At 45.5% G+C, this 12,502-nt stretch overlaps 1 protein-coding gene across 7 annotated transcripts in view; it reads left to right on the forward strand.

The window, feature by feature from the left end:
• LOC109903936 (probable palmitoyltransferase ZDHHC14) overlaps nucleotides 1–12,502 on the forward strand; it is a 96,922-nt gene that overhangs the window by 60,758 nt on the left and 23,662 nt on the right. For all 7 annotated transcript variants that reach the window (XM_020500959.2, XM_020500957.2, XM_020500956.2 and 4 more), the window contains one exon: nucleotides 8,000–8,155. In XM_020500959.2, coding sequence (XP_020356548.1) covers nucleotides 8,000–8,155 — 156 coding nt within the window. The remainder of the gene's footprint in view (nucleotides 1–7,999; nucleotides 8,156–12,502) is intronic.

The raw sequence follows: 12,502 nt of genomic DNA on the forward strand, positions 1-12,502 counted from the left end.
AGAAGGCATCCACCATATAGATAGTCTCCTTTTAAAGCAGTCTCCCTGAGGATTTAAGTTGACACCAACTGCTTAGGCCACACAACTCCAGACTGACAAACTTATCCAGATTGACAGTCTTACGGGGGCTCGTTGGGACCGTTGCCTGAGTGGTGCCAAGCCCTGGAGCCCCCTGAAGAGAGAACAGTCTGACCTGAGTGTGGCTGACACACACACACACACACACACACACACACACACACACACACACACACACACACACACAGTCTGATATATGGGGGGGGATGGCCTGTCAAGATGAGATGGGGTCTGGAGTGTTTGGCTTGCTCCCCAGGGGTGTGAAAATAATGGACCTAATAATAGCCTATTGTGATGTTGACTTGACTTTCAGAAGTAAGCACTTGTATGTAGGCTACCCTTCTCTTGTGTCGTTTAAAGTCCAGAATCTTAAGTCCGGTATCTCAGGTCATGGTCTTATTAAGCCTGAGGTAAGTGTTCTGTTGTGTTGTCAGTGAGTGAAGGTCCATCTGCTCATGCCCTGTTCTCATCCTCTACCTTTCACCTCCCTATCCCTGCAGGATAGCAATTACATTCTCTTTATACCCCATCGAGATGGGCCTGTGCCTGGCAGACGCTTTGGCCGACATTGAATCCTCCTTCAGTCTCTCCTACTGTATGCCTCTCTGTGTGCTGGTTAGCTGTACCACTGCCCTCATCAACCCCTCTTATCACTACCGTCCTCCTTTCAGCCCCCATCCTAGATCCAAACTGGCCATGATCCAAACTGTGAAATCTGGAATATTCTGCACGTTTCTTGGGGGCGTCTGAAGTAGAGGTTGCATATAATCCTGCGGTGCCTGTTAATTTATCATCAAATCACAGCCTACTTCTACTTCGCCCAACGGTTGATGATTTTAAAGAAGCGCATTCTCGAAAAATGTACCTAACCTTAAACATCAATGCCTTTCTTAAAATAATACACAGAAGTATATATTTTTTTAAACCTGCATATTTTTTGTTAAAATAAATGAATGTTAGCAGGCAATATTAACTAGGGAAATTGTGTCACTTCTCTTGCGTAAAGGGAAAGCAGAGTCCGGGTATATGCAACAGTTTGGGCCACCTGGCTCGTTGCGAACTGTGAGCTAATTTGCATTTTTTCTTTACATAACATTGAAGTTTGTGCAATGTTACATTGCACAAAATCACACTAAAATGATTAATGGAAATCAAATTGATCAACCCATGGAGGTCTGGATTTGGAGTCACACTCAAAATTTAAGTGGAAAACCACACTATGGTGTTGGGCTGTAAGGACAACCCCCACCTGTGGACGTCGGGCCCTCATACCACCCTCATGGAGTCTGTTTCTGACCGTTTGAGCAGACACATGCACATTTGTGGCCTGCTGGAGGTCATTTTGCAGGGCTCTGGCAGTGCTCCTCCTGCTCCTCCTTGCACAAAGGCAGAGGTAGCGGTCCTGCTGCTGGGTTGTTGCCCTCCTACGGCCTCCTCCACGTCTCCTGATGTACTGGCCTGTCTCCTGGTAGCGCCTCCATGCTCTGGACACTACGCTGACAGACACAGCAAACCTTCTTGCCACAGCTCGCATTGATGTGCCATCCTGGATGAGCTGCACTACCTGAACCACTTGTGTGGGTTGTAGACTCCGTCTCATAATACCACTAGAGTGAAAGCACCAACAGCATTCAAAAGTGACCAAAACATCAGCCAGGAAGCATAGGAACTGAGAAGTGGTCTGTGGTCACCACCTGCAGAACCACTCCTTTATTGGGGGTGTCTTGCTAATTGCCAATAATTTCCACCTATTGTCTATTCCATTTGCACAACAGCATGTGAAATGTATTGTCAATCAGTGTTGCTTCCTAAGTGGACAGTTTGATTTCACACAAGTGTGATTGACTTGGAGTTACATTGTGTTTAAGTGTTCCCTTTATTTTTTTGAGTAGTGTATATATAGCAGATAAAAAAAGACATTTTTATAAATATATATATCAGATTTTTAAAAAGCCGTGTGTGTGTGTGTGTGTGTGTGTGTGTGTGTGTGTGTGTGTGTGTGTGTGTGTGTGTGTGTGTGTGTGTGTGTGTGTGTGTATAGATATATATATATATATTTTTTTATTTTTTTTATTTTTTTATAGACGTCAACACAATAACCCTAGTGGAGAATGACAGGAGTTCTTCAGAATATTATCCGCCAGTGTTTCAATAGAATTATTATTTTTTTATTTTTTTTATTTTACCTTTATTTAACCAGGTAGGCAAGTTGAGAACAAGTTCTCATTTACAATTGCGACCTGGCCAAGATAAAGCAAAGCAGTTCGACAGATAAAACGACAGAGTTACACATGGAGTAAAAACAAACATACAGTCAATAATGCAGTATAAACAAGTCTATATACAATGTGAGCAAATGAGGTGAGAAGGGAGGTAAAGGCAAAAAAGGCCATGATGGCAAAGTAAATACAATATAGTAAGTAAAATACTGGAATGGTAGTTTTGCAATGGAAGAATGTGCAAAGTAGAAATAAAAATAATGGGGTGCAAAGGAGCAAAATAAAGAAATTAATTAAAATTAAATACAGTTGGGAAAGAGGTAGTTGTTTGGGCTAAATTATAGGTGGGCTATGTACAGGTGCAGTAATCTGTGAGCTGCTCTGACAGTTGGTGCTTAAAGCTAGTGAGGGAGATAAGTGTTTCCAGTTTCAGAGATTTTTGTAGTTCGTTCCAGTCATTGGCAGCAGAGAACTGGAAGGAGAGGCGGCCAAAGAAAGAATTGGTTTTGGGGGTGACTAGAGAGATATACCTGCTGGAGCGTGTGCTACAGGTGGGAGATGCTATGGTGACCAGCGAGCTGAGATAAGGGGGGACTTTACCTAGCAGGGTCTTGTAGATGACATGGAGCCAGTGGGTTTGGCGACGAGTATGAAGCGAGGGCCAGCCAACGAGAGCGTACAGGTCGCAATGGTGGGTAGTATATGGGGCTTTGGTGATAAAACGGATTGCACTGTGATAGACTGCATCCAATTTGTTGAGTAGGGTATTGGAGGCTATTTTGTAAATGACATCGCCAAAGTTGAGGATTGGTAGGATGGTCAGTTTTACAAGGGTATGTTTGGCAGCATGAGTGAAGGATGCTTTGTTGCGAAATAGGAAGCCAATTCTAGATTTAACTTTGGATTGGAGATGTTTGATATGGGTCTGGAAGGAGAGTTTACAGTCTAACCAGACACCTAAGTATTTATAGTTGTCCACGTATTCTAAGTCAGAGCCGTCCAGAGTAGTGATGTTGGACAGGCGGGTAGGTGCAGGTAGCGATCGGTTGAAGAGCATGCATTTAGTTTTACTTGTATTTAAGAGCAATTGGAGGCCACGGAAGGAGAGTTGTATGGCATTGAAGCTTGCCTGGAGGGTTGTTAACACAGTGTCCAAAGAAGGGCCGGAAGTATACAGAATGGTGTCGTCTGCGTAGAGGTGGATCAGGGACTCACCAGCAGCAAGAGCGACCTCATTGATGTATACAGAGAAGAGAGTCGGTCCAAGAATTGAACCCTGTGGCACCCCCATTAGAGACTGCCAGAGGTCCGGACAGCAGACCCTCCGATTTGACACACTGAACTCTATCAGAGAAGTAGTTGGTGAACCAGGCGAGGCAATCATTTGAGAAACCAAGAGTGTCGAGTCTGCCGATGAGGATATGGTGATTGACAGAGTCGAAAGCCTTGGCCAGATCAATGAATACGGCTGCACAGTAATGTTTCTTATCGATGGCGGTTAAGATATCGTTTAGGACCTTGAGCGTGGCTGAGGTGCACCCATGACCAGCTCTGAAACCAGATTGCATAGCAGAGAAGGTATGGTGAGATTCGAAATGGTCGGTAATCTGTTTGTTGACTTGGCTTTCGAAGACCTTAGAAAGGCACGGTAGGATAGATATAGGTCTGTAGCAGTTTGGGTCAAGAGTGTCCCCCCCTTTGAAGAGGGGGATGACTGCAGCTGCTTTCCAATCTTTGGGAATCTCAGACGACACGAAAGAGAGGTTGAACAGGCTAGTAATAGGGGTGGCAACAATTTCGGCAGATAATTTTAGAAAGAAAGGGTCCAGATTGTCTAGCCCGGCTGATTTGTAGGGGTCCAGATTTTGCAGCTCTTTCAGAACATCAGCTGAATGGATTTGGGAGAAGGAGAAATGGGGAAGGCTTGGGCGAGTTGCTGTTGGGGGTGCAGTGCTGTTGTCCGGGGTAGGAGTAGCCAGGTGGAAAGCATGGCCAGCCGTAGAAAAATGCTTATTGAAATTCTCAATTATGGTGGATTTGTCAGTGGTGACAGTGTTTCCTATCTTCAGTGCAGTGGGCAGCTGGGAGGAGGTGTTCTTATTCTCCATGGACTTTACAGTGTCCCAGAACATTTTTGAGTTAGTGTTGCAGGAAGCAAATTTCTGCTTGAAAAAGCTAGCCTTGGCTTTTCTAACTGCCTGTGTATAATGGTTTCTAGCTTCCCTGAACAGCTGCATATCACGGGGGCTGTTCGATGCTAATGCAGAACGCCATAGGATGTTTTTGTGTTGGTTAAGGGCAGTCAGGTCTGGGGAGAACCAAGGGCTATATCTGTTCCTGGTTCTAAATTTCTTGAATGGGGCATGTTTATTTAAGATTGTTAGGAAGGCATTTAAAAAAAATATCCAGGCATCCTCTACTGACGGGATGAGATCAATATCCTTCCAGGATACCCCGGCCAGGTCGATTAGAAAGGCCTGCTCGCAGAAGTGTTTCAGGGAGCGTTTTACAGTGATGAGTGGAGGTCGTTTGACCGCTGACCCATTACGGATGCAGGCAATGAGGCAGTGATCGCTGAGATCTTGGTTGAAGACAGCAGAGGTGTATTTAGAGGGGAAGTTGGTTAGGATGATATCTATGAGGGTGCCCGTGTTTAAGGCTTTGGGGAGGTACCTGGTAGGTTCATTGATAATTTGTGTGAGATTGAGGGCATCAAGTTTAGATTGTAGGATGGCTGGGGTGTTAAGCATGTTCCAGTTTAGGTCGCCTAGCAGCACGAACTCTGAAGATAGATGGGGGGCAATCAGTTCACATATGGTGTCCAGAGCACAGCTGGGGGCAGAGGGTGGTCTATAGCAGGCGGCAACGGTGAGAGACTTGTTTTTAGAGAGGTGGATTTTTAAAAGTAGAAGTTCAAATTGTTTGGGTACAGACCTGGATAGTAGGACAGAACTCTGCAGGCTATCTTTGCAGTAGATTGCAACACCGCCCCCTTTGGCAGTTCTATCTTGTCTGAAAATGTTGTAGTTTGGAATTAAAATGTCAGAATTTTTGGTGGTCTTCCTAAGCCAGGATTCAGACACAGCTAGAACATCCGGGTTGGCAGAGTGTGCTAAAGCAGTGAATAGAACACACTTAGGGAGGAGGCTTCTAATGTTAACATGCATGAAACCAAGGCTATTACGGTTACAGAAGTCGTCAAAAGAGAGCGCCTGGGGAATAGGAGTGGAGCTAGGCACTGCAGGGCCTGGATTCACCTCTACATCGCCAGAGGAACATAGGAGGAGTAGAATAAGGGTACGGCTAAAAGCTATGAGAATTGGTCGTCTGGAACAGAGAGTAAAAGGAGGTTTCTGGGGGCGATAAACTAGCATCAAGGTATAATGTACATACAAATGTATGGTAGGATGTGAATACAGTGGAGGTAAACCTAGGTATTGAGTGATGAAGAGAGAGATATTGTCTCTAGAAACATCGTTGAAACCAGGAGATGTCATTGCATGTGTGGGTGGTGGAACTAATAGGTTGGATAATGTATAGTGAGCAGGACTAGAGGCTCTACAGTGAAATAAGCCAATAAACACTAACCAGAACAGCAATGGACAAGACATATTGACATTAAGGAGAGGCATGCTTAGTCGAGTGATCAAAAGGGTCCGGTGAGTGGAGAGGTTGGTTGGTGATTTAGACAGCTAGCCAGGGCATCAGTAGCAAGCTAGCATAGGATGGAGGTCTGTTGTTAGCCACCTCTTGCGTTCCGTCAGTAGATTAGTGGGGTTCCGTGTGGTAGAGGGGATTAATCCAAATCACACAACAACAACAAAAATAAAAACAATAGATATAGTTATAGAGGCCCAAGAAGAAAACATAATAATAATAATAAAAAATAATAATAAAAAAAAATTGTCCGATTGTCTATTCAGATAGCAGCCGGTAAGACAGCTAACGGTTAGCAGGCCGCAGATGGGCGTTCAGGTAACGTCGCGACGGAGGAGCCAGCCGAATAACTCCTTCGGGTAGATAACGTCGGCAGTCCAGTTGTGAAGGCCCGGTGGGGCTCCGCGAAGGCAGTAAAACGGGTCCGGATAGGTGACTGCAGCCCAGGTGTGATTGATGGAACTCAGGAGTGATTGACGGAGCTTGCTAGCTCCGGAATAATTGATGTTTGCTCCGGAATCGACGAAGGCCGATAGTCACACGGATAGCAGCTAGCTAGCTGTGAGATCCGGGTATGAATGTCCAGAGAGCAGTCGAAATCCAGGGACATGGAGAGAAAAATTGGTCCGGTATGTTCCGTTCCGAGCCGCGCTGTACAGAACTGGCGATAGATTTTCGAGCTAAAGGATAGCTGATGACCACAAACCGTGGTTAGCTGAATACTAATGATTTGCCAGTAAAGGAGCTAACTAGCTTCTGAACTAGCTTCTGGATTAGCTTCTGGCTAGTTTCAGGCTAGCTTCTCGGAGGATTACAGATCTGAGGTAAATAATACTTTTTTATAAATATACATTGGTGAGGCGGGTTGCAGGAGTGTGTTTTGAAGATGAGTTGATGGAAAATAAAAATAAAATGTATGTGAAAAAGTTGTAAATATATATATATATATATATACAGGACACGACAAGACGAGGACAAAAGACGTCTGAACTGCTATGCCACCTTGGTTGAGATAATAATGATGAGCGGGCTCTCTTTACTGAGCTCTTTATTGAGCTTTATTGAGTGTGTGTGATTGTACCACACGGCGTATGAATGGTATGCAGTTCAGCTCAGCAACTTCTTCTGGGCTTTCTACTCTCTTTGTTGGAAGCGCACTTTGATGGATGTTGAGATACTAATTCTCCTTCTGCTCATTCACTCACTCTGTGTTTGACTCTATCCCTCTTTCTGTAGAGAGGAGGAGAGGATGATGAGGCTGCGTTGATCGCACTGAACATGGGCTGAAAAGAGATGTGCTTTTCCTGTTGAGTTGCGTACACACACACACCACTCCAGCTCTGCCACTGGGCTCAGAGGCACACCATGATCTACACACACACACACACACACACACAAGAGAGAGCTATAGAAACGAGCATGGGAGTAATGGGGAATTGGTTATACCGTTTGTGCTTTTCAAATTACCATAATCATCCGCCCAACAACATCTCCCCTCATCATGTCAATCATCCTCTCTGTTAGAAAGCTGTTTGACACCACTCTGAGGGGAAAAGCATGTGTTTCTGCAGAGAAAACAACCAGTTTGCTGAGACATTCATTGCGACCAGAGAGCAGAGAGAAGGGCATGTTGCTCTGAGCAGGTTAGAACAGTCACAGTGTGACGTCATGAGAGAAGGTGCTGAGCAGTTAGTATTCTCTGGCTCTTTCTGCTTCCAGAGCCAGACATGAATGAACCAACATATTTGAAAAGGCTTTTCACTTCTGCTTTTATCATGACCAGTACTATACGAACTATACGAACCAATAGGTCTACTTGACAGTCACAGTTCCATATTGACTTCATTTTTGGTTCCTGTACCGCTCTACAGTGCCAGCTCTGTGCTGGATAGTACTACCCTCCTCCCATACTGTGTAACTATCCAACTCTTCAAAAGCATAATTTGGCATGACAATGAATGAGGCTAGGATTGCAGCGTATTGTTTGCCAAATTGAATAACCATGTGATTTGAGGCTAATGATACCCACTTCTTCTCCCTGACAGATGTAGCCAACGGTTCCAGTTCGGGTTACCGGCCGCCTCCCAGGACGAGAGAGGTGGTCATCAATGGGCAGACGGTCAAGCTCAAGTACTGCTTCACCTGTAAGATCTTCAGACCACCGCGTGCCTCTCACTGCAGCCTTTGTGACAACTGTGTCGGTGAGTCATCTTGTTAGGACCGCACACATGCTGGGACGGTGTGCGGACTGAAGGAGAAGTGGGTGTGTTTGCTTATATTTTTATATTTTTTTAATTTCACCTTTATTTAACCAGGTAGGCCAGTTGAGATCAAGTTCTCATTTACAACTGCAACCTGGCCAAGACAAAGCAACGACAAAAACAACAACACAGAGTTCCACATAAACAAACGTACAGTCAATAACACAATAGAAAAGAAAAATAGAAAAATCTATGTACGGTGTGTGCAAATGTAGAAGAGTAGGGAGGTAGGCAATAAATAGGCCATAGAGGCGAAATAATGACAATTTAGCATTAAAACTGGAGTGATCGATGCGCAGATGATGATGTGCAAGTAAAGGCTGGGCTTTACCTAGCAAAGACTTATAGATGACCTGGAGCCAGTGGGTTTGGCGACAAATATGTAGTGAGGGCCAGCCAACGAGAGCATACAGGTCACATTGGTGCGTAGTATATGGGGCTTTGGTGACAAAACGGATGGCACTGTGATAGACTACATCCAGTTTGCTGAGTAGAGTGTTGGAGGCTATTTTGTAAATTACATCACTGAAGTCAAGGATCGGTAGGATAGTCCATTTTACAAGGGTATGTTTGGCAGCATGAGTGAAGGATGCTTTGTTGCGAAATAGGAAGCCGATTCTAAATGTAATATATATATATATATATATATATATCTTTTTTTTTTTACTAGCCTTTAAGAGCAGGTGTATGGCATTGAAGCTCGTTTGGAGGTTTGTTAACACTGTGTCCAGATGTATACAGAATGGTGTCGTCTGCTTAAAGGTGGATCAGAGAATCACCAGCAGCAAGAGCGACATCATTGATCTATACAGGGAAAAGAGTTGGCCTGAGAATTGAACCCTGTGGCACACCCATAGACTGCCAGAGGTCTGGACAACAGGCCCTCCGATTTGACACACTGAACTCTGTCTGAGAAGTAGTTGGTGAACCAGGTGAGAGAGTCATTTGAGAAGCCAAGGCTGTTGAGTCTGCTGATAAGAATGTGGTGATTGACAGAGTCGAAAGCCTTGGCCAGGTCCATGAAGACGGCTGCACAGTACTGTCTTTTATCGATGGCGGTTATGATATTGTTTAGGACCTTGAGCGTGGCTGAGGTGCACCCATGATCAGCTCGGAAACCAGATTGCATAGTGGAGAAGGTACGGTGGGTTTCAAAATGGTCGGTGATCTGTTTATTATCTTGGCTTTCAAAGATTTTAAAAAGGCAAGGCAGGAAGGATATAGGTCTATAACAAGTCTTGGCCGGGGTAGGGGTAGCCAGGTGGAAAGCGTGGCCAGCCTGTAGAAAAAAAGCTTTTTGAAATTATCGATTTATCGTAGTTTTATCAATGGTGACAGAGCTTCCTATCCTCAGTGCAGTGGGCAGCTGGGAGGAGGTGCTTTTATTCTCCATGGACTTTACAGTGTCCCAAAACTTTTTGGAATTAGTGCACAGGAAGCACATTTCTGTTTGAAAAATCTAGCCTTAGCTTTTCTAACTGACTGTGTGTATTGGTTCCTGACTTCCCTGAAAAGTTGCATATCGCGGTGCCTATTCGATACTAATGCAGAATGCCACAGGATGTTTTGTGCTGTTCAAGGGCAGTCAAGTCTGGAGTGAACCAAGGGCTATATCTGTTCTTAGTTCTACATTTTTTGAATGGGGCATGCTTATTTAAGATGGAGAGGAATGCACTACTTAAGAACAACCAGGCATCCTCTACTGACGGGATGAGGTCAATATCCTTCCACGATATCCGGGCCAGGTCGATCAGAAAGGCCTGCTCGATGAAGTGTTTCAGGGAGCGTTTGACAGTGATGAGGGGTGGTCGTTTGACCGCGAACCCATTACACATGCAGGCAGTGATCGCTGAGATCCTGGTTGAAGACAGGAGGGCAATTTTGCCAGGATGATATCTTAGAGGTTGCCCATGGTTATGGATTTAGGGTTGTGCCTGGTAGGTTCCTTGATCATTTGGGGGAGATTGAGGGCATCTAGCTTAGATTGTAGGACAGCCAGGGTGTTAAGCATGTCCCAGTTTAGATCACCTAACAGTACGAACTCTGAAGATAGATGGGGGGGCGATCAATTCACATACGGTGTCTAGGGCACAGCTGGGGGCTGAAGGGGGTCTATAACAAGCGGCAATGGTGAGAGAGTTTATTTTTGTGAAAGGTTGATTTTTAAAAGTAGAAGCTCGAGTGGTTTGGGCACCGACCTGTATAGTATGACAGAACTCTGCAGGCTATCTCTGCAGTAGATTGCAACTCCGCCCCCTTTGGCAGTTCTATCTTGTCGGAAAATGTTATAGTTAGGGATTTTTGGTGGCCTTCCTAAGCCAGGATTCAGACACGGCTAGGACATCAGGGTTGGCGGAGTGTGCTAAAGCAGTGAATAAAACAAACTTAGGGAGGAGGCTTCTAAAGTTAACATGCATGAAACCAATGTTTTTACGGTTACAGAACAAACGAGAGCGCCTGGGGAATGGGAGTGATGCTGGGGGCTGCAAGGCCTGGGTTAACCTCTACATCACCAGAGGAGGAGTAGGATAAGAGTACAGCTAAAGGTTAAAAGAACTGGTCGTCTAATGCGTTCGGAACAGAGAGTAAAGGGAGCAGATTTCTGGGCGCGGAAGAATAGATTCAAGGTATAATGTACAGACAAGGGTATGGTAGGATGTGAGTACAGTGGGGGTAATTTTACCTTTTATTTAACTAGGCAAGTCAGTTAAGAACAAATTCTTATTTTCAATGACGGCCTAGGAACAGTGGGTTAACTGCCTGTTCAGGGGCAGAACGACAGATTTGTACCTTGTCAGCTCAGGGGTTTGAACTTGCAACCTTCCGGTTACTAGTCCAATGCTGTAACCACTAGGCTACCCTGCCGCCCCGAAAAGCCTAGGCATTGCGTGACGATGAGAGAGGTTTTGTCTCTGGAGGCACAATTTAAGCCAGGTGAGGTCACCGCATGTGTGGGGGGTGGAACAAAAGGGCTAGCTAAGGCATATTGAGCAGGGCTGGAGGCTGTACAGTTAAATAAGAAATAAATCAATAACCAAAACAGCAATAGACGAGGCATATTGACATTAGGGTGAGGCACGTGTAGCCGAGTGTTCATAGGGTCCAGTGAGTAGCTAGGCGAGCTTGAGGCACGGCGATTCAGACAGCTAGCAGGCCGGGAGATGGGCCTAGCTCGAGGCTAGTTCCAGGTGCTTGCTTTGGGACAGAGATGTTAGCCAGGAGTAGCCACTCGGATAGCAGCTAGCTAGCTGCGATGATCCGGAGTAAAGGTTCAGAGCTTCTGGTAGGAATCCAGAGATGTGGTAGAGAAAAAGCAGTCCAATATGCTCTGGGTTGATATCGAGCTGTGCAGACTGGCAGGAATTGACCGGGCTGAGGCTGGCAGATGTCGGAGTTAACGGTAATGACCGCTAGCAGTGGCTAACTGACTACTAGCTAGTAGGAGGTTCTGGTTCTAAAGTATAAAAATAGCAGATCCGTACCACATTGTTTGAGGCGGGTTGCAGGAGAGCATGTTCAGTCTGTAGATGGAAATTGTAATAAAAAAAACTATATACACTGCTCAAAAAAATAAAGGGAACACTTAAACACAATGTAACTCCAAGTCAATCACACTTCTGTGAAATCAAACTGTCCACTTAGGAAGCAACACTGATTGACAATACATTTCACATGCTGTTGTGCAAATGGAATAGACAACAGGTGGAAATTATTGGCAATTAGCAAGACACCCCCAATAAAGGAGTGGTTCTGCAGGTGGTGACCACAGACCACTTCTCAGTTCCTATGCTTCCTGGCTGATGTTTTGGTCACTTTTGAATGCTGGCGGTGCTTTCACTCTAGTGGTAGCATGAGACTGAGTCTACAACCCACACAAGTGGTTCAGGTAGTGCAGCTCATCCAGGATGGCACATCAATGCGAGCTGTGGCAAGAAGGTTTGCTGTGTCTGTCAGCGTAGTGTCCAGAGCATGGAGGCGCTACCAGGAGACAGGCCAGTACATCAGGAGACGTGGAGGAGGCCGTAGGAGGGCAACAACCCAGCAGCAGGACCGCTACCTCCGCCTTTGTGCAAGGAGGAGCAGGAGGAGCACTGCCAGAGCCCTGCAAAATGACCTCCAGCAGGCCACAAATGTGCATGTGTCTGCTCAAACGGTCAGAAACAAACTCCATGAGGGTGGTATGAGGGCCCGACACCAACAGGTGGGGGTTGTGCTTACAGCCCAACACCGTGCAGGACGTTTGGCATTTGCCAGAGAACACCAAGATTGGCAAATTCGCCACTGGCG

Source organism: Oncorhynchus kisutch, linkage group LG14 (assembly GCF_002021735.2).
Source record: "Oncorhynchus kisutch isolate 150728-3 linkage group LG14, Okis_V2, whole genome shotgun sequence".
Classification (NCBI taxonomy): domain Eukaryota; kingdom Metazoa; phylum Chordata; class Actinopteri; order Salmoniformes; family Salmonidae; genus Oncorhynchus; species Oncorhynchus kisutch.